General features: G+C 43.0%; 1 protein-coding gene across 2 annotated transcripts in view; it reads left to right on the top strand.

The window, feature by feature from the left end:
• The window catches only part of RIC1 (RIC1 partner of RAB6A GEF complex), a 730,678-nt gene extending 711,324 nt beyond the window's left edge, over positions 1-19,354 (top strand). Inside the window, exon 26 of one of the 2 annotated variants that reach the window (XM_085634197.1) lies at positions 17,403-19,354. In XM_085634197.1, the coding sequence (XP_085490323.1) occupies positions 17,403-17,685 (283 nt within the window). In that variant the 3' untranslated portion in view covers positions 17,686-19,354. The remainder of the gene's footprint in view (positions 1-17,402) is intronic. The other variant, XM_085634186.1, reaches the window with a different exon arrangement.
• Positions 19,355-21,891: the final 2,537 nt, after the last annotated feature.

Here is a 21,891-nt window from a genome sequence, read left to right as displayed (position 1 = left end):
GACATTATACTGACCAGAGACTTTAATGCAGTCCCTGACTGAAAGACAGACAGACATGAAAACATGGTAAACCTGCTGTAGGCAGCTTCTCTAATAATTTTAGACTTGTGATAGTCGAATTCTGTCTTTAGAATGCATGATGGAAACACCACCTTGAGACAAAGAATTCACCACTTTTTTCACATGCACATCATACATACATATATATTTTATTTTTGGCAGAAAACCGTCATTACCACTCATTGTGAAAACAGACATACATAGGCACCATTGCACTTTCAGACCATACCACTGTTTCCATCAATCTAAATATTATTGAGCTCCATAGACCCCCTCTATGGAGACAATAGCCCAGACGTCCCAGAGACCGAGTGTTGAGGTAGCAAATAATGAAATAAAAGATGGACTATTTTCTCTTAGTGACAATTATGAACCCCACCCTTTCATGGCACCTGGGGTGCATTTAAAGCACTAGTAATGGGTAAATTAATCTCACTAATGGCACAGCTCTACAATATTCGTTCCTTAGAGATCTCAAAGCTGAAACAGAAGCTAAAAACTGCAGACAAGGAATACAAAGGCTTGCCCTCCTTGACCAACCTACGTACTCTAACGCAAATTACAGGCCTCTCAGTACCATTAACATTAATACAGCAGGATTTGTTCCTCTCTCAGTACTCCTATGAAGCCAAAACCAAAGTAGCAGCTCATTCAGCTTGGCAGGTCAAGAGAAAAAGAGAGTAAGAATACATTAAAGTAATATTATTACATGGTGGGGATGAAACAGTGAGAAATTAGAAGAATTTATTAAATACTACAAGACCTTTATGCTAAAATAAAAAAACAGCCTCTGCTCAGCTGACCCAATACATCAAAGAAATTAGATCTAGGGTGAAAAAGGCTAACTTAATTAAATCTGCACTTCTCACTTTGTTGCGCTAACATCAGAACATGGTCAGCTTACTAGAACACTTAGGCTAAATGTGCATGTACAACAAAATGGCTGTGCATTACAATGTGTGTAAATGTGCAATATTTCAAAGGCTTTAGTTTGGTTTAAATAGGTATAAAAAAAATGTGCAATTGTTAATGCAAACAGATAGGTATAGCCAAACAAGTACGTCCTCACATGACAATACCAGAAGGACAATACACTTGGTTGAAAATTTGCAGAAAAAGAAAATGCTACCGGTGTTGGTGTTACCTGATACAGAAAAGGCTTTTGAGCGGGTGGATTAGTCCATCCTAACACAAGTAATGAGAAATATTATTCCAGTGCCTACATTTTGTTTCTCAAATAATTTTTATTGGGTTTTCAAGAAAAAACAAGAACATAGATGGAAATAAAAAAAATCACAAATTAGTATGAGTTTAAGTACAGCTACAAATGTGATTAAAAATAATAATATTAGAAAGGGAAAAAGAACTACAAAAGAAGGAGTTGCCAAGAGGTTACAAATTAAGTGGCAATTGGTATTGCAGTTAGGTTAAAGTCACAGATGGTCTGTTTTTAAAAAAAATGTATGTAGATCGACCGTAGGGTCACATGGTAGGCATATAATTGAAGACATAAAAGTTTGTATAAGATGCACTATAAGAATATCATGTTAGAACATCCTTTACAGTAATATAGTAATCATAGTCACATATCCTATGTACAATCTTAATGTCAAAACAGCAGGTAACAAGAAACTCTCACATATCCATCCACATCGTGTTCGTCTGTATAATAAAGACATAATGAGGTTAGCCTTTTCCTTTAAGTATGATCCTTCTTGAACCAAATTGCTTCACATAAACTAATACATACATTTTACTGATCCTCTTGATGACTATTTATTTATTTATTTTGGCGATTTTTAGAGCGCGCAAATACCCTTGGGTGTCTCGGCGCTGTAGATGCAGAACTCTCATGTGGGGGGGGTAGGAAGGTTTAGGCAGGGAACAACCAGGTTTTTAGTTTCTTTCTGAAATTCAGAAGGGTCGGGGCACACTTGATGTGTAGAGGGAGTGTGTTCCACAAAATGGCTGTGGCCACTGAGAAGCGTTTGTCGCCCCAGTTGGCCCTTCTTGTACGGGGGACCATGAGTAAATGTGCTGAGGATGACCGCAAGGTTCTTGTGTGTTCAAGCGGTCGGAAGGCTCTTCTTAAGAATAGGGGTCCGTGATCATGGATAGCCTTATATGCTATGCATAATGCTTTAAATTTGATCCGGCTCCTCACCGGTAGCCAATGCAGCTGTCGGATGTAGGGGGAGACCGATGCAAACTTAGGGATAGATAGCAGTATCCTGGCGGCTGCATTCTGCACTGTTTGCAGTTTATTGAGGACCTTTTGTTGTGCATTGAGGAACAGTGCGTTGCAGTAGTCAGTTTTGGAGAATACCAAAGTACTGACCAGGGTTTTGCCTGCATGAGGAGGAAGATATGGGATTAATTTTTTTATCCTTTTTAGAGTATGGAAGGAAGAAGAAACCACTGCATTAGCATGTTGCTGAAATGACAGCTTGTTATCGAAGATAACGCCCAGGTTGCGTACCTTCGTTACAGGTTCTGGGGGTTGTCCCATCTGGTGGGGCCACCATTGTGGGGACCAGGTAGGTTGGAGCCTCCCGAATGTCATCACTTCTGTCTTATCAGAATTGAGTTTAAGACAGTTGGATGACATCCAGGAGCTTATTGCCATCATTCCCATTTGGAAGTTGGCTGCCACCGAGATTCCATCGTTGTGTATTGACAGCACCAATTGGGTGTCGTCGGCATAAGTAGTCAGGGAGATTCCGCAGGATTTTATGACCCTCGCCAGGTCCGACACATAGATGTTGAATAGTGTCGGACTTAGCGAGGATCCCTGCGGTACTCCACATGGCAGGGAGAAGGTCTGGGATGTAAAATTGCCTAGCTTTACAGTTTGCGGACGGTTTGCCAGAAATGAGGCCAAGAGGTTTTTGGCTTTGTCTGTGATTCCTATGGCCTCGACACGGTCGATCAAGGTGGCATGGTCGACCGTGTCAAAGGCCGCGGATAGATCGAGGAGTATCAGTACTGCAGCTCCTCCGTTATCCATCGTAGCCCTAATCTCATCTGCAGCTTTTAGTAAAGCCGTCTCCGTTCCGTGGCCTTGTCGAAACCCAAATTGGGTGTCATCTAGTAAATTGTTATGGTGAATATAGTGTGACAGCTGGGTGTTCATAATCTTTTCAAAGATTTTTGCAGGGAATGGGAGGCAGGCAATGGGCCTGTAGCTGGCAGGCAGGAGAGGGTCTAGGCTGGGTTTTTTGAGTAGGGGTTTGATTATTGCTTTTTTCCATACTGAGGGATAGACACCTGATGCAAACATTGCATTGCATATGATGGTTAGAGGTGGAGCAATGACTTCCGGGATGAGGTTAAGGATACTTGGAGGGCAAGGGTCCAAAGGTGAACCAGATTTGGTTCGGGCGATTAGGGGAAGGGTAATTTCGCAGGTGGTAGGTTCAAAAGCTGCAAATGTGGGGCCAGTATCGGCAATCGATTGAGGGGGAGAGCGCACTACGTCAGGTGTAAATGTATTAAAAATGGCTCTGACCTTGTCCTCAAAGAATTTTGCCAATGAATCAGAGAGGGCTTGGGATCCCTCTGACTGGGGGGCAGGTGGGCTAGACAGATAAGTTACTACTTGGAATAGTTTCCCTGAGGAGTTTTTAGCCTGATTAATTTGATTTGTGTAATACGTGGTTTTCTCTATTTTAATGATTTTTTTATAGTAAGAGAGAGCGCTTTTGTAAGTGATCTTATCAAACGTATTAAAGTTACGACGCCACTGCCGTTCGAGGTTTCTGCAGTGCTGGCGCTGGAGTCTGAGTGATTCAGAGAACCAAGGGGCTGAAGGAAGTTTTCTACTCCGATGGGATGATTTGAAAGGTGCTAATTTATCGCAGGCTTCAGTCAGATTGTCCATGTAGGTATCTGATGCTGCTATGGGATCATGCTCATTAGATAATGGGCTGTCCTGTATCATCTGAGTGAGACATTCAAGATTTAAGTTTTTCCAGTCTCTGAATTTGGTGGGGGGGGGAAGAGGCAAGCACGGGGAAGTGGGTTTAGTAGGAATAGAGAAGCATATTGCTGAGTGGTCTGTCCAGATTAAAGGGAAGACCTCGGTGATGGAGATTTCAGGGTGGTTGGTGAATAATCCATCCAACGTATGTCCTGCTTTGTGCGTGGGTTTTTTAACAATTTGTGTGAGTCCGGCTGTCTCTAAATCTCCCAGGAGCGTTATGGTGTCTGGGTCATCTAAAACTTCGAGATGAAAGTTTAGATCACCTAAGATGGTAAACTGTGGTGATCCAATTGATGTCTCGATTATATGATCCAAGCGTGCTAGGAATTTGGCTCTGGATCCTGGGGGGCGGTAGATCAACATACCTTTGAAAGTGGCTTTACTGGATAAGCCTATTGAAAAGAGAAGGGCCTCGCATTCAGGGTATGTTGTGTCTACTGTAGTTATTGTAAGGTGATTTTTGTAAATGATTGCGACTCCTCCACCCCTCCTTATCGGTCTGTCTAACTTACACACGCAGTAATTGTTAGGCGTGGCGTCTCTGAAGTCCGGGCCAGAGGCTTCGTCTCCCCACGTCTCGGTGATGAATAAAATATCTAAATGTTGCGATTCTATGAAATCTGCGATTTCAAATTTGTGTTTCGGCAGTGATCTTACATTTATAAGTGCTGCTGACACTAGAGGCGGAGGTGTAGGGTGAGGGGTAGATGGCGTCTCAGTACAGGTAGGACACTTAAGAGGTCCGATCCTGGGATTGTTGTAGTAGAATTTAGGTAAGAAATGGGACAACCTACTTGTTTGCTTGATGCTAAGCAGTTGGTCCGAAGTATACGTTATTGGTGAAGAACTGATGCCGGGGTGGGAGAGTGATGGATCAGGGGGGGTGGCCCTGTGCCCGGTCTCGGCGCGGACGAGCGCAGACGAGCTTGCCTTATGCGCGCCTTCGGCGCGCAATCGTCGCGCCCGCTGCGCTCGTCCGCTGCGCTTCCTGAAGAAGCACATGGTATATACACATGTGAGTCAGGGCGGGGGGCGTGGCCTCCAAGGGGGCGTGGCCTGCGGGCCGAGCGCGGCGCCGATCAGGGGCTGAAGACGAAAGCAACTGGCGTTACCCCGCTTTGTGCAGTTGTTAAAGGTAGGTGTAAGTTAAAACACAGTATCAACGATATTTAAAAGAAAGCCTAACTCCCGGCTTCCGCCTCAGGAGTGGTGCATCAAAAAGGTGGCGCTCGTGGATCAGCGTCTCTTAAGTAGTCAGGGCGGGGGGCGTGGCCTCCAAGGGGGCGTGGCCTGCGGGCCGAGCGCGGCGCCGATCAGGGGCTGAAGACGAAAGCAACTGGCGTTACCCCGCTTTGTGCAGTTGTTAAAGGTAGGTGTAAGTTAAAACACAGTATCAACGATATTTAAAAGAAAGCCTAACTCCCGGCTTCCGCCTCAGGAGTGGTGCATCAAAAAAATGACTACCATTGCACGATCACTTGCAATAGGACTATCACGATTGTGTATCCTCTCACCTGTCCCCCCACATATGGACTGTTCCAGTGTCGTTTTCTAATAGCAGATTCCTCTCCTTTATAATATTCCCAGGTGCCAGACTGCATCTGAAAGATATAAATAGCATTATTCCAGTGCGCTGGTAGGTGGTGCTGTGTGGTGTTCTGTTGACTTTGTTTTACTTCAGAAGTGATGATCAAGCCTCATATAAGTGCCACGCCTTTGTCAACGTCATTTTCTTCAAACTACAGGTTTCAACTTTGTAGGGACTGTTGCAAACAAATGTCTGTGACAGACCCCCACCAGGTATACCTCTGGTGTTTGGGTTTGGGGTACAACTGTCAAGTTCTGGGAAGAGTGTTCCTGAGTGCGATCCAGAAAAGTAAAGCGAAGCTATATGTTGGCCAACCCCAAAAGAATTCACGGAATCCTGCTCCCATTTGAAATCAAGGGTGGTTATTACCCATTACCACTTTCAAGGCTGTTTCTGCGACACGTCCTCTTCGTAGTCCAAGTCTTCCGGTTTGTCAAGGCAGAAGCACGAGAAGCCTGTGCAGGAAGGGTTCCATTCCAACACTCTCTATTAGAGAAGTTGTAATAACATCAGAGTGCCTCTTTGTCTTCCTCCCAGTCACCTGCTGAGGAGGCACTTCTGCAACTGAACCCTGTGTACCACCAGATTCCGGAACCAGCAGTGACTTCACAACAGATTGAAGCTTCTAAAGAGGCCATGTTGTGAGTCTCTGGCTCTCTTCCAGCTTCTTCTGGCATGCCTTCGGACCCTAAGTTCTGTGCCTCCTGAACCAGTCTTGGGTTCTGCTCCGACTTCAGGGCCGACTCCCACTGAGGTGCCAAAATCCACGCCATTCCCTATGACGTCGATAGCAGAGGACGACCCAAGCCCAATAGACATGTCTGGACTCTGACTCAAATTCGACTCGCAACACCCCCCTCCCCCAAGGTCACATCCCGAACCGTATCATCATACCCAATCCCGGTTTAATCCAGCCCAGACAGAACCCTGCTTTTCCCCTGGAGCAGTGGAGCGAAGATGTTAGGGAATGGGGTGAGTTTGTGTTATGGGATTGATGGGCATTACACTCTTTTTCACAATTACTGTGATGCCCAGTAGACATTATGTCTGCTACAATGCCCTTTCTTAATAAATGCCAATGATAGTAAGTTTGGATTAAAAAAAAGCTATCAACAGTTATCCAGTAGAAGGCAGGATATATTACCCTGAAAATAATATGCTGCTAGAAATACAACCTTGCAATATTGTCACCAGAATTGGCTGACTGAAAGAAAAATTCTGCTTCAACAGAACATGCACTTAAATGAAAGTGAATAAATGAAAAAGCAACTTGTTGGTCAAGCGAGGGCTTTGACTCCATAGTGTGGTAGCCCATGATTTGCCTGCCAGTTTCACAGAGGAAGGGCCCATCATGGATATTTACAATATTATATATCAGAATCAAATAATCCTTGGGTCTAAAAAACAGAAGTAGCTTTCAAAGTGAAGACCTAGCCACAATGGGATATCCCTTTAAAAGAATGAAATCCCTCACCCACTGAGGTGGCATGCTTCATCATTGGGATTCTTCTTGAGCTTTGATGCCTTGTCACGGCACAGACTACAACCCCCTCTCTACGAGGGAGGAGCTCAGGAATTAACTGGTGGTTCCCGCTAATGTCGGTGAAAAAAGCCCCACCTCAACCTGGCATGTTGTGCAGGAAGACTCACCATCCTGGTTGGCGGCAGTCTGTCATCTGTGATGGTGAATCTTCTATGGACGATTATTTAATAACGGCATCCTCCAGAGAGTTCACTGTGCATAATTTGTGCCTGGACTTTCTGGTCCAGCTCTGTCTCATTTACCAAACACCTTTTTAAATTCTCACATACTCCCTCACAAGATCCAATTAATTGGGGCCTTCTTGGATAGGTGCTATCTAAATACCTCATTCACCTCATGGGTCAAATATCTGTCAAAGGGTCTTTGACATCCATCTATGTGGCCTCTGGTCGGTCCAGCAGATTTTGACACCCAGTTCAATGTGTAATACAACAGCTTTCTCTTTTTGATGGGGAAGGTTCTGGATTTGTCATGTGGTCTGGTGATCTACTAAACAATGATTTCCTCGACTCTCCTATTTTCAGGGGGCCTTTGAACCTTCATTTCTGGTGCTAAATGTTAGCATTGTGTCCTCATATGCGCCCTCCATTCCTCAGTGGCTCTTCTTGAAGTTTCAAAACCAGAGAGAAGGAGTTAGTGGGCAATTTCTTGTTGGTCACGGTCCCCAGCATTAGAAAGTATTCCCCTTAACCATCAGCAGATCCCAAAGAAAAGCTTGCTTTTTGCCCATTTTCTGCACCTATTTTCCCTCTGTCCCTAGTATGTGTTCCTCCAACACTTATGTTGCACTCATTGAAAATTGCACTTTATAAGACGTCATTTACAAAGTTAAAAGCATATTCATTAATAGGCTTCATAATTTTAAAGGAATTGGAGAGTATGCACACCTCCATGAGAGAATGGAGTGCCACTATGTATATTATGTTAGCTGCATGTGTGAGAATGGCCTGTAGGCTTCCATTTTTACCTGATTTGAGAAGAAAATTCTGAGCATATGCTAGACGGAAGTTTTCTCACTGGTTGTGAATATAAGAGAACCTATGACTTCAAATTGACAGTCTGACCATAAAGGTAACTATAATCTTTTGCATAATTTGTGATATCCATAAATAATGAAGTGTATTAGCATTCTTCATAGGCAGTCTTTCACTTGAATGTAAAAGGTTTCAGTATTTGGGGTGGAGGCTCAAATTGTCGGCAAAAACAGAGGGATAAGAAATGGAGGGATGTTTTCTACATTCGTTTTTGAAACTGAAAACTCCTTCCAACTTCAGTAAAATGATTCAGTTGGGTGCATCAGTAAAGTATAGTGGTTCCTAAGGATTAGTTTAATACGCTACAGCTAATCTAAAATTGCACAATAAATCAACTGTTTGTTTTGATTGTGGGGGGCCGGGGCTGTTATGCGTGTCCAGTTTTATAGGGGCACAAATAAAGAAGATTTTCAGTGCAGGAGCACCTGCCTGATCTCTCTACTTCCAGCGAGGGGGCACCACACGGGCGAGAGTCGCTGCTGACTACGACCACAGCCGCTTAGGTTATGAGTCTCAGGATCCCTTATGCAACATACCTGCCCAGGCAATTCGCTCAGCTGAACTACTTAGGAGCGCCGACGTTCCGCTGTTGTGCGTGTCCTGTGTTCTAGGGACACAAATGAAGAAGACTTTCAGAAGACTGATTCTACTACTGCCAGCGAGAGGGTTCCACGTGGGGAAAAGACATGGCTGCAGGGCCGGACTGGCCTTAGAGGGCACTGGGCATTTCCCTGGTGCGCCGAAGGGGCGAGTGCCGGTGAGGGCCACTTTTCCCACTGGGGGCCGGTTTTGTAGCAGTACTGCAATATCTGCCCCCCATAAGAAAAGCGAGAGCGGTGCTTTTTGATAGCACCCTCCCCCCCAGGGCCGGTTAAGCAGTAACTTGCCAGGACTGGTTACTGTTCCCAGTCCGTCCCTTCATGGCTGACTACCGACAGCAGCCACTGAGGACTACGAGTCCCAGGATCCCTGCAGCAACACACCTGCCCAGGCAATTAGCTCAGCTGCACTACATAGGAATGCCGCTGGACGCACGCGGACGTACCCGGTAAAACCCCGGGCCAAGGGCTTGCCCGCCTGTCAGCGCCCAAAAGAGACTGGATTGGGCCACCCCTCTTGGCTCTGTGTGCGGATTGTACTCGAATAAACTTGACGTTGGCTCCCAATTTATTACTAGCTAACTGAAATCAAGGCGCTTTCCAGAGATTACTCTCCGAGAGGGAAAAGACATCAAAGCAAAGGCATCTAAGCGAAGATACCTCTTTTTCTTTCCTTTATTACACCCAGGCGTGACTAATCTAATTCGTAAGAAATAAGGATTATTTTTCCCTTGTTCGGTTTTTGTTGCTACTTCATCATGCCTAAGTCTTAAATGGGGAAGCGCAAGACTAATGTTACCTCCAAATATGACCATGGACGCCTTTTTGTCGTGTGCAGTTAGCAACGCAAACATCTTCCCCGCCAGGCCTGCAAGGAAGTAGGGTTCATATCCCCCCTAACAGAAGTTTGTTTTGTTTGAAAAGTTTTATATAGCACTGGCTGGACCCGAAGGTATCAGAGCGCTTTACATGAGGATCAGCGAGTTACAGGTTGCATAGTTACATCAATTAAATCAAAGAATCACAGAGGGAGGGGGAGGGAAGGAAACTAGGTAAACAATGTCAGATGACCGGCTGGGTAGGTGACGGCCGAGGGGGTGAAACCAAGGATAGACTCCTCTATAGCTGCATATGACCGCTCCACCGGGCATCGGCCAAGGTTGCTCGTGCACCGAGGTAAGTGCAAACAGTTTTGGTATCCGCCCAGAGTTACAGGTTACATAGTTACATCAATTAAATCAAAGAATCACGGAGGGAGGAGGAGGGGGAGGAAAGGAAACACAACGGGTAAACAAGGAAAACAATGTCAGATGACTGGCTGGGTAGGTGACAGCCGAGGGGGTGAAACCAGGGCCAGACTACTCTATAGCTGCATATGACAGCTCCACCGTGCATCAGCCAAGGTTGCTTGTGCGCCGAGGTAAGTAGAAACAGTTTTGGTATCCGCCCAGGGGGCATCGTCAAAGGTCCATTGAAAGTTCCATCAAAGTTCCACCGGGCATGGGCCATTTTGAATCGGCTCCGTGGTGTGTACAATGTTCAAGGTTTCAGTTCGTGGGGCATCGTCCTAGATCAATTGGCAGCACCAATCTTGGAGTTACTTGGAAGCTAACACTTACTGTAGGGTTGATATGCACTCAAAGCAAAGCTTCCAGGGGACAGGCCAGGACAGCCATCTTAAGGCCAGGCACATAGAATGTGTAGGCCCAGGGTTGTAGGGCACTCGGCTGTTGCCCAAAGCAATTCTCTCGGTGTGAGTGTAGAAAACAGTCCTATTGCTAGTCTTTTGCGCTGTGGAGACCCTGATGTGAGCAACTGGGATAGGGGATGAACTTGATCTGATCAGTAAAGAAGGGGTTCTGAGGAACAGTTCAGTTAAAATAAGATAATTTCTCTCTATCACAATTGTCTTCATGTAGCTTCACTGAGAATCGTTTTCTGTCATATTTATGGGCAAGGTGCAAGAAGGAGGCTCTATCACATTTAACTTGGTTTAGAAATGTTTGTCTGGCAGATGTATAAAAAAGGGCCAGAAGATGGCGCTGATGCTTCATTTTTCTATTCTTGCTTTCCTTTTCAACAGTGAGCACTGTTTTCGAAGCGATGGGAGCCAGAGTTTGTTTGATGTCGGATTAACAGATGAAATTACAAAGGATGGCACTCACAATTGGTAGACCAGCCATTTAGAAAATGCCCGGTGTATTTGTTTCTTTGAAGCAGGGTAGACCATTAGTATTGCACTATGTAGCTCCCACGTAGTCTACCATTTTGGAAGAGGTGTGCCACTGTTGGTTTTTGTAGAGTTGCCCTAAGCTTAAAGATTTTAGTTTATCTTGAATAGTTTCTATTTGTTTTGTTTAGAAGAAGACAATGGTGATTGCAGAAAAATGAACTGCAGCCGCAGAGTTGTAGTCCTCTTTACTCCTCTTTACTCCTGCCGCTCTTAGCAGTTTTACCTCTGAGATAGGCTCCAGGCTGTCTCTTTTAACGATGGACCTCACTGTGTCCGCTACTCTGTCAATGGCCGGTTAATCTAAAATGTTCTCTTAAAGTGCGAGCCTAACACCTTCACCCAGACCAGATACATACCAGGAAGGGAGAGAACAGAGCTAGCTCACACTCAAGCTCTGCATCTCCCCCGGCTCATTGCCCTCTTATTCCCCTGGAGCCTGAAGTTGTGATGGTCAGACCTACACCTATAGCTCAAGGCGGAGCTGGGTAGAGAAAGAGACAGGAGAATGTTAGTAAATCCAAATGGTCTACACCACTCAATCCCTTAAGAAGAAAGAGTCCCAAAAAAGAAAAAAAGACTGTGTTGGACACTTCTCAGGATACTCTCAAAGATATTATAATTGCTGCTCTTGAGAAAAGGCTAAGCCTAATTCTGTAGCATCTCAGTTTCATCGAGTTAGAGCTCAAGAAATGTTATCAACAGGGGACTAATTATGGAGTAATTATATCCGATCAAGCCCCTACTCTATCCTGCCCCACATTAATGTCAAGCTCAGCCCAATTAGCCCCGGGAGGCGATCTTGGGGACACATTAGTCAACCAAAATATTGCTGTACCCCTCCTATCTCGTATTACTATTACACACAATCATGCATCAATTCACTCTATGAGAAGTGACTCTGGGGTTAATAAGGAAGATCATGTGGACCCCCGTAGTTCCAAATATAGTAACCCTTTAAAAAACAAAGCTTCATTTCCACAAAGGGTAAGTGGCTTATTGCCCATCCAGAAGAGCCACTCAATATGGGGCCATGTATGTTGAATGGGGAACTTCGATTTGAGCCAAAAGATATTCGCTCTCATACCCCCCCCAGAGTATACTCCCTAGAATATTGTGTTGGAAAACACCCCTAAAAAGGCCCATCCTCACACGGAACCATTTGCGTCCCTTTTTTTTAAAACATTTTTTTACAAGGTATCACATTGACTGCGAAAGCATTCTGGATGGTCTAGCAACCTCTCCAACAACATTATCCCCGTGAGGAAGGTCTCCTGCATTGGTCAACTACCTAAGAGCTTACTGGGTGACTGTATAGTTATCAACTTCAGAAGACCATGTTTAGTCAGGACTTCATTACACTCACTCAGTCAAATTCCAGCTTTCCCAGAGGGCATCAGAGCTCTCCCATTGGTCTTTATTTTAATCCCCCAAGGTCCCCCAGGCTATTATATGATGACAGTAAAAATGCTTATCTGGATATAGCAAAGGACACAACTGCCAACTATTATTTGAACAGTCCCCTCCCCCTTTCCAACAGGTTTACTCCCTTGGCATCGTTAGAGCATTTGGACTAACTACCACATATAGAGCCTCAATCAGATCTAATTGGCAACCACACCACTTCTCCTATATCTATAGAAGCGTCAACCCATGGTGTACCTTCGCAAGTGGGGGACTTTGGTCTCATGGAATGTGGCCAGCTTACGCTCTAAACTGGATGTCCCGGCAGGTGGAACATGGTGGGCCATTTCCAAATCATCTGTTGCCAAGAGACTTGGCTGTTGGATTTGCCTCACTTAAATGGCTTGTTGCCATTTTCCAGCAATCCCCTCGATGCTGTTAAGGGAAGCGATGTTGAGGTGGACTCCAAGCTGGTGGCCAGAGGAATTGGGCCCGCTCCGACTTCAAAAAAGTGGTAAAAAATGTGGGCGTCCGTATAGATCAGAAACTTAACACTAGGAGAGCATGTCACCTCCACTACGGGGGCATGCTTTCACACTCAGTCAACTTTGAAAAATATTCCCCTTTTTACCCTCTTCTACGCGGAAAGTTTTGATTCAGGCATTCGTGTTAAGCCGCCCGGACTACTGCAATGCCCTGCTGATCTCAGCCAACGTAGTTTCCTTAAATAAACTGCAGGTAGTCCAGAACACAGTGGCCTGCCTAATTGCCGACGCCCCTCCCAGAACGGCCTCCTTACCCCTTTTACAACAACTACATTGGCTCCCAGTGCGGAAGCGGATTAAATTCAAGATCTGCTGTATGGTTTATAAATCTCTGCATGACATGGGTCCCAGCTACCTTGCAGATAAACTTGTAAGGTACCTGCCTTCCAGGTCTCTTCGGTCAGGGTCAAAATCACTACTTTGCACCCTACGATTTAAAAAAAGCTCATTTGGGTGGTAAAGCCTTTTCCCTCCTTGCCCCCGTATTTCGGAACCAACTCCCCATTCAGTTATGACAATGTTCCAACTACCTGAAATTTAGAAAACTGCTAAAAACCTCTCTGTTCTGATGTGAGTCTTCTTCGTTGACGGTAGCAGTCACAGCCCGGAGAAACCCCTGCGGGTGTGATTCGGGCGCTTTATAAGCTAACAAATATCAAATGTCAGGGGGCTTGGCAACGTTTATTTTGGTGAATGTGGCCAACTATAAAGTTTCGGAACTGGCCATAACCCTGTTTTACCATCTACTTTTGATCACCCTGAAAAAACCTTTTGACCTATTACTGATTAATTTTTATTGTAACATATTTGACCTAGAGGAAAAGAAGATTGTTGATGGGATAGTGGATGCTCTGCATAAGATCTCAAATGATTATAGGAAAGAGTTATTAACATGCGAGTAGAAGATTTTAACATCGAAATGTGTAATAATGGATTCTCCAGAATATGTGGTATCTGTGATAATTCTGATGAACCCCTTACACACTTTAAATGCACCACCTATGAGGACACATTAAACAGAGTGTCTGTCGCTTACAACCTGACATTTGCATGCAGTTATAGTATGTGGTTCCCCACTCAGATCCAGACATAAATGGGATCAGGGTCTACTTCTATCATAGACCACATACTAATTTCCAAGGAGCTGTTACCAGCACTGATCACTTGTAGAACAATGGCCTCATGCATAAGCGATCACAACCCACGGACCCTGGAGCCAAATTTATTTTTACCCAAGGATGCTCACAAAATTCCTCTACACCAAATTGAATATAATAAAAATAAAGGTGTAAGTATTAGATGGGCAAAGATAGATAAGGAAACCTTTCACAGATATCTATTTACACACAATCAGACGGAAATTAATCAGATCTTGCAAGAGGACTCCAAACCATGCGATGTAATCCAGGCTTTTACCTCCCTCAAAAACTATAAGGCAGATAAACTGACTAAAAGAGCTGGAAAAAATCATATTAGCCCAAGATGGTTTAATAGTACATGTTCTAAAGCCCACAAGCTTTTACTGCTGGCTTTGAACAAATGTCCAAGAGACAAATTTGGAGTATCAATGGCTAAGAAATGCTATAAAGAAGCAGTTTAAAAAAAGACAGAAATAGGGGAAAAGGCCCAGGAAAAGTTAAGAGCTGCCAGTGAGCTAAAAGACTCTTGAGCCTTCTGGCAAGTAATAAACTTTCAGACTCTCCTGGGCGAAACTCTTCCTAAAGTAGAGTGTGTTGTTTCAAGCAGTTCTTGGGTGACCCACTTCTCAAATATATTTGGTCCAATGGTACAGACCCTTACACAAGATAATGATGCCATAGTCAACTACTATTCCATTGCTAGACTGGAATAGAGTAGATCCATTAAGGTCGCTGATGTTATTTTAGCAATAGGTAATAGTCCTTCTGAGAAACATCCAGGACCTGATAGAATTCCTTTGGTCATTTTTAAACCTTTTCTACAGTTCTGAACACCTGTTATAACTAATGTCCCATGAAGTGCTATCACCGGCCCCTTGGTCAAAACTTGGGAACAGGCTATCATCATTCCTATCTTTAAAAAGGGGGATAAAAGTGGGTCCTGTTATTGGCCAATTTCACTCCTGGATAGTACGGTTAAGATCTTAGAAAGGGTTTTATTGGCCAAACTAGAGAGCTAGGCACTAGAGACACAGGGGCTATCGGATTTACAGTTTGGGGTTCATCCAGGCTTGGGAACAGTAGAACAGACATAAAATGTGTTTCTCATAATCCAAAAATACACAAAGGCCAAAAATACACAAAGGCCAAAAAAAGGCTGTGTCCATCTTGCCTCTATGGACTTGACATGCACCCACTTAAGACATCCTATGGAAGGAATGGTCAGTAATGTCAGAATTAGGTATAGATGGCATGACTATCTCTCTGCTTCATGCACACACCACGGCCACAGAGTTTGCTTTAGTATGAACAGGGATCTCACTGAAGATTTTACATCAGTAACTGGGGTTAGACAGGCTTGTGTCTTGGCACCATTTGTTTTTTAATCTATATTAACTAATTGGGAGATCATCTGATAAGGCATGGTACAGCTATACCTTAGATAAACTTACAAACAATTCCTGTTTTACTTTACGCAGATAATGCTTGTCCTATTACCTGAGCAGCAAATGGCCTTCAAGTCATATTAGATGCTTTTAATAATTTTATGGACAACCTAAGTAATCATACCAAGTCATGTGTTATGAAGTGTGGCCCAAAATTGTCGAAGACTAGGAAGTTCTCACTTGGGGGTGAAGAAATGTAAAAATATTTTACTGAATATTAGAGTACTGAAATTTCAAAGGGCCATTGATATAGTTTTTAGATTTTCATAAAGGCTAGGACACAAACAAATAACTGAAATGTTTGCATTTTAGAAAAGCAAATGTCTATCAGTTGCAACATTCGGTGTGGGCGTCTGAGGGCATGCAAAGTGTAAAGCTACACAGATGGTACAAAATAAGTTTGTACGAAGATTATTGGCCACTCTACTTTAACGTCATTTTACCATGATGAGGTAGGGTTAAACTATTTAGGAGAATACATCAAATTACAACCCCTTTTATTGTGGCAGCAAATTTGGAAAAATCCAGATGCCGAATTGTGCAGCTCTATCCTGTTAGATTGTATGAATTTGGATAATTGTTTAGATATCCCTTGGCTCAAATATGTTAAAACGAGTTTTGATAGTCTGGGTACTCCAGCATTTTATCATAACCCAGCTATTGTATCTAGCTCTACCTCAACCTAAATAAAAGAACTCTTTCTCCAACATAGGCAAAAGTTATGATTAGGAAACCGTTGTCGTTGTAAGGAAAGAGGAGTTCTTTCTAGGTTTCTGCCAGCATGCCCATCACTTTATTTGCAGCTAATTGTAAGCGAAAGACATAAGATTCTCTTGATAAGATTCCGGCTCAAAATTGTAAATTTTTTGGTAGCCTTCCCTACCAAAGGCACCTGGTTTCCAACCCTTCCCCTCTGTCACTGTGAAGTTCCAGCTGAACAAAGCACTATGCACTTTCTTATTTTGTAATTTTATGCCCAACAAAAAAGGCAGCTCCTGTGCCAAGTATTGAGAGCACTGGGCTCCAGATTTCATGCAGTTGCCTTTCCTATTTGCAGGGTCTGGGAAATGAAAGCGTGGTTTATGCTGTCTTGAACTATATTTTAAGGTCCCCAAGATCACGATCAAAATACTAAAATTTCTTTCTATACAGCTGCTTTTTCGTTCAAATGGGTGCCAGTGATTTTATTTAAGGATTTTATAACTCTGTGCTTTTATCAAAGTATTTGTATGATATTTAAGAATGTATTATTTAAGGTATATATGTTTCTGCGATGTGACTTTTATGGCTCAATTGAGCCAAATAAAGTATTTTGATTGATAGTGGACATCAATGGTTGGACGACCACAAACATTGTATGCAAAGTCTATATTTCAACAATACCAAGTACGCATGATGCAAAATCTGTACCCAAATTTATATACATTTTCATGCTAATTTTATTTTTTGGGCAAAATATTTGTATTGCTGACAGCACAGTGAAGCAAACACTTTACTGAGAGGTTGAAGGCTTATCCCCCTTTTAGCTGTGTGTGCAGCAACTGACTTCTTTGTGTCCGGTCTCTTTACGTGGTATATAAAATACTCTTTGAATGTGTTGCATCTCTCACCAGTTAATACACTTGGTCTGTGTACATGAACCGAATTCAAGTTATGTTCCTCAGCTAACTGTCATAGATGAACTGCTGGTATTTATGTGGGAACTGGTGCTTAAGCTATTACAGTTGTTTTGGGCTTTGAAACATTTTTCATACCAACAGGTTTTCTAGCTATGTACTAATGTGTGTACTGTGCGCCAAGTTAATATGACTAATGAGATTTTTGTTTCTGCAGCCCTGGATACAAGCCATTTTTAAACATCATCAAACCTCAGCTGCAGAAACTGAGTGAAGTAGCAGACGAGCCAGTTCCGCCAGAAGCCTTTCAGCCTGTGAACTCTTCTAAGACAACAGAGCAAGCAAGTCCCAGGGCAGAGGAGAGCCGGAGCTCTGCTAGCCACAGCGCTAGCCCTCAGAGCGACACAAGCAGTAGTATCAGCCGGCATGAGGAGGACATGTCCAGAGAGCTGCAGGCAGAACCTTTCCAGGAAGGGAGCTATGACTGCAGTGTGTCCTAGCCAAAGCAAGAGATGAGCGAATTGTGTGGCAGTATTAGTGGCATCACAGCTTGCAGCACGTACACCGTGGAAAGGCGATGCATTGAAACAGACACTGGTTTGGTTTCACAACATTTCCCGCACATCCTTCCCTGCGGACATATAGTAGAAAAAAACTCAACATTGGATCCATGTAGGAGGATCGCTTGGATTTAGTTCTTCTGTGCCTGGTTTTGTTTTTACTTTGACTGCTGGCAAAATAAATACCAATAACTGTTTTGCTTCCATAACTGAAGACATTGTGCTGTTCTCAGTGAACAGACTGACCTCTTCACCTTCTCTTTGTTACTTTGCATTTTATTTACTGCAAACATCATATGGAAGGAGTGGACATGAAAAGAGAGCCTTTGCACGGTTCACTGAGCCTTAATTGTTTCTGTCGAAGTACATGCATGCACCTATGTAAATGTCGTTGTAGAGAGAAGTCATGGCATGTAACTGGAAGCAGTCATTCTAGAATCCCCACACTACTTCCACCCTTAAGTGAAATACCTAACACAGGTCATTTTCAGATTATATTTTGAAGCATTATCACTTGCGGGCCTTTGATGCACGTTGACATGTCTCTGTGTTTTATTTGTTCTGTGCTTATAACGGAAGACTCTGTCAAAGCATTCAACCATCAAAGGAGAAGTGCCTGCATGTCCCTGTTTAGAGGGAAACTCACATTAGTTAACGTTTTATAATTATTGCTCCTTCCACCTACCCCTCTTTTTGACAAACATGAGGATGCCAGAATCTTAAGGGTTGGAAATCTTTGCACTTTCAAAGTTCACCTAAAAACATTTAGACGGCAAAAAGTGGTTTTACTCCTTCAGGCCATCATACCACATATAACCCACCCCGCGGCTGCCCTTACTGTTGAACAAAAATCCTTGCTGATGTTAAATGGATTTGTTATTGTACATTTATTCACTCCTCGTTAATTTGTTTTATCCATTTCAAACCCAAAGAGTCTTTAATTTGAACAATTGTGTGCATGTTCCCTATTCTTGGTCCAGTGTCAGAACAGCTGTTTACTTCCACAAAGCTTAAAGCGGTTCAGGAAGAAAAGGAATGTAGTCTGTGCATGAAATGTATGTCTTTTAGTGGGTTTGTGGAAATGAATCAGTCAATGCAAAATTTCTTCAGAATATGAACTCGATAGAAGACTCTTGGTTGCTAGAGACATTGTAGCCTGGTCTGCAGCAAAGTGGAGTGCCCTTCCTACGTGCATCTTCCTTATTTGCTTTTGTTCTGCAGACTGAAGAGGACTTAGTCCTGTGCTGCATTGTATATATATTTTTCTCATCTTATATCATTACCAGGCACAAAGGCTGCTGTTTGCAGTGGAATTTCATTTACTGGGGGCTGAATCACATCATATCTCGGTGAAAGTTTCTAGACACCTTTATCTTGTCCAAAGGTCCTAGAACTGAAAACATGCATAGGATAAAAATCAGTGGGTGTGTGTCACGGAGGCTTAGTTATCTTGAGAAAATTGGCCAGTTGTATCAAAAGAGACTAACCCTCGTTTTGAACTGCTATGGTCTCAATCTTTGTAAAAAAAACTTCCACAGTCTATTACCCCCGCCCTCCCCTCCAACTTGATTTTGCTCCTAAATCTGCCTGGTCTTCGAGATTGCTAACGAATAAGAAATAATAATACGTTCAAAAGATCTTTTATCAGTAGAGTATGGTCACTGTTCTTTCAAACAGAGGCACGTTTTGGGGGCTAAATCCTTGTTGTTGCACCCAATCAATCTTGAAAGACAGTTTTGGAAACTGACCGGTTTTAGTGGTTGATAAATTTTTCAAGGATCCCGCTTCCAGTGGCCTCTTTTAGGCTCCAATCAGTGTGATGATGTAATAAAAACGTCATGAATGTATTTGTGGGGGGAAAAGTCTGAATTAAAAAAAAAATACCAAAAATGGCAGTGCAGGCTTAGATTAGGATTGAGATTTACAAAACAAAATAGTGATATCCCAGATGTTGTCATGGTGTTGAGTTTCCTTAAGAGTCCAAATTCCCACAGGTGTGCATAGGAGCCATATCCATTATATTAGGATGTGGACTTTTTCAAAATGGCTGATTACACTAAAGAGAAAGAGGAGAGGTGGTTTATGACAGATGAAACATTACTTGCATGTCACTAACCTACGGAAATATTGCCAGAGTTTAGACTCTTCTTGCCCACCTTTGCTCTAGGAGTTTCTAAAATGTACCCCCCTCTTATTGATATTGTTGTTAAGTGTGGCTTTTCTGTCATTCAAGTCTGTGCTCAATACTTGTAACCAAAATATGATACTTGTTTTCACCATCCTCTGAAGTCATTCATATCTCTTAAAGCTCAGAAGAAAGGAAGTTGGCTCTTACAGAGCCCGGGAGTGCTTGTCAAGACCTTATTTTCAACTTCTGTTATATCACTGTTACCTTATGATGTGTGTGACCTGGCAGGCATTTCCTTAAATTAGTTATCATTATGGAAACCATCTATGAATATTAAAATTATCTCACTCTGCATATTCCCATCAACAAGCATCTGCCACCCACTAGTTTATCAGAATATAGTTTATCAGCAGCCTGAAACGTCTGCACAGTCTCTACCCACAGACGCGTTTCTGGCTTTCTTGTTTTCTTCTTTTGCTGTTATACAGGAGCCCTGATAGGCTCCCCAATCTTAAAAGGAAATGCCACCCCAGAATATCAGATTATACTATTTTCTGAGACAATAGCTCAGGGTAGCTTCATAAAGCAGCCTGGATAATCCCTACTTATTGGTTGTCTCGTGACCCCATGTATGCCCTCTACTTACCTTCACCACACAGGGTAACTAGGAAGTCAACTTTAACAGGAACCGCATTATGATCCTTCTAGCCGCAGAGTGGTCTTTCCCCCATTGTGTGTTTTGAGCTTGGTGGTCTCGTATAAAGTGACGTAATCTCTTTCGTGCAAGCCATTTTTTCCATTTCTCACTTCTTTACAATATTTCGCCTTTGCAGTGCAGTTCTGGAAGACCCACTTTGCAAACTAGAGAACCTTTCCAGTTCAGCTGCTGGGTTTGTAATTTTTTCCAAGAAAGATACAACCAGAGCACAAAGGTAGTCAGGTCTTTAATTGTTTTTCCAACACCAGGATCTTCATTTTCTTTTTGTGATTGATCAATTTAACTAATAGGCAGTTTAATTTAGCAGATAAGAGGATACAAATTTAATCTGGTCAGATATTCTAATTGCTCAAATGTTTTCCTACTGCTAGTCCAGTCTTGAAAAGATTTGAAATGTATAACACTTTGGGGATAAAATATGCTCATAGTTTTGTAAGCCCATTTGTCTCAAGCGGAAAGTATTTGTACTGGTCATTGTTTCATCAAGTGGAGACGACTATCTTCACACATTGCATGATATTAAATAGTACACATAGTTTAACAAGTATAATGTTGTCCTATTAACCCAGCCCACTTTATTCCTAGACGCTTCCTCTTGCAAATGGAATGTCCCTGTTTTCTTTTAAGCATCTGCAGAGGAGTCCCTTTGTAATGTATGCACGAATACGACCCTGCTCCTGCACTGTTCGCCTTATGACAAGCTCTTCCCAATATTACCAACTTCAGCATAGCCCCTTCTCGGAGCACCACATCTAGAGTAAATGCTCCGCTTGGGAAAGTTCTTAGCTACCTCTTGGCTTGTACTTAATTCAGTCCTTTACTGTATCCTCCTCTAAAATATAAATTTATCTCGTAAACCCTTCTCATCCGAAAACCAGGCCAATTTCTCACTTTCTTAACATAGGTATTCTAAGTTTTAGGGTTCCCTCTGATTACCACCAGCCCACAATTAAAGCCTGGTCTGATCAAGATTGTTCTGACTTGGATTTCCCTGTTTGATATCGATTTTGCTGAGCAACTTTAACTGAGGTGGCATTTTGCATGCAAGATTCGAGGTAGAAGCTAGTGGTGCGCACTCTCCTGCCTGTTTTGTATCCGATACGCAGGTTTCCTTCCGTTAGTGGTTCCGGGGATCCCCTAATAAGTCAGGAATCTTGGTGGTCCACAAAGAACTACTTTAACTTGGGTAACTTATCTCTTCCTTTGTCGGTGGCTCTATTCGTGCTTTTAGGCGCGGGTGACTCTTTAAGTTTGAAGCCAAACTGGGTTCAGAAAAGAAGTAAAGAAAATGGTTTAAACG

This window comes from Triturus cristatus, chromosome 2_1 (assembly GCF_964204655.1).
Source record: "Triturus cristatus chromosome 2_1, aTriCri1.1, whole genome shotgun sequence".
NCBI lineage: Eukaryota > Metazoa > Chordata > Amphibia > Caudata > Salamandridae > Triturus > Triturus cristatus.
This window is presented reverse-complemented; position numbering and strand designations above follow the sequence as displayed.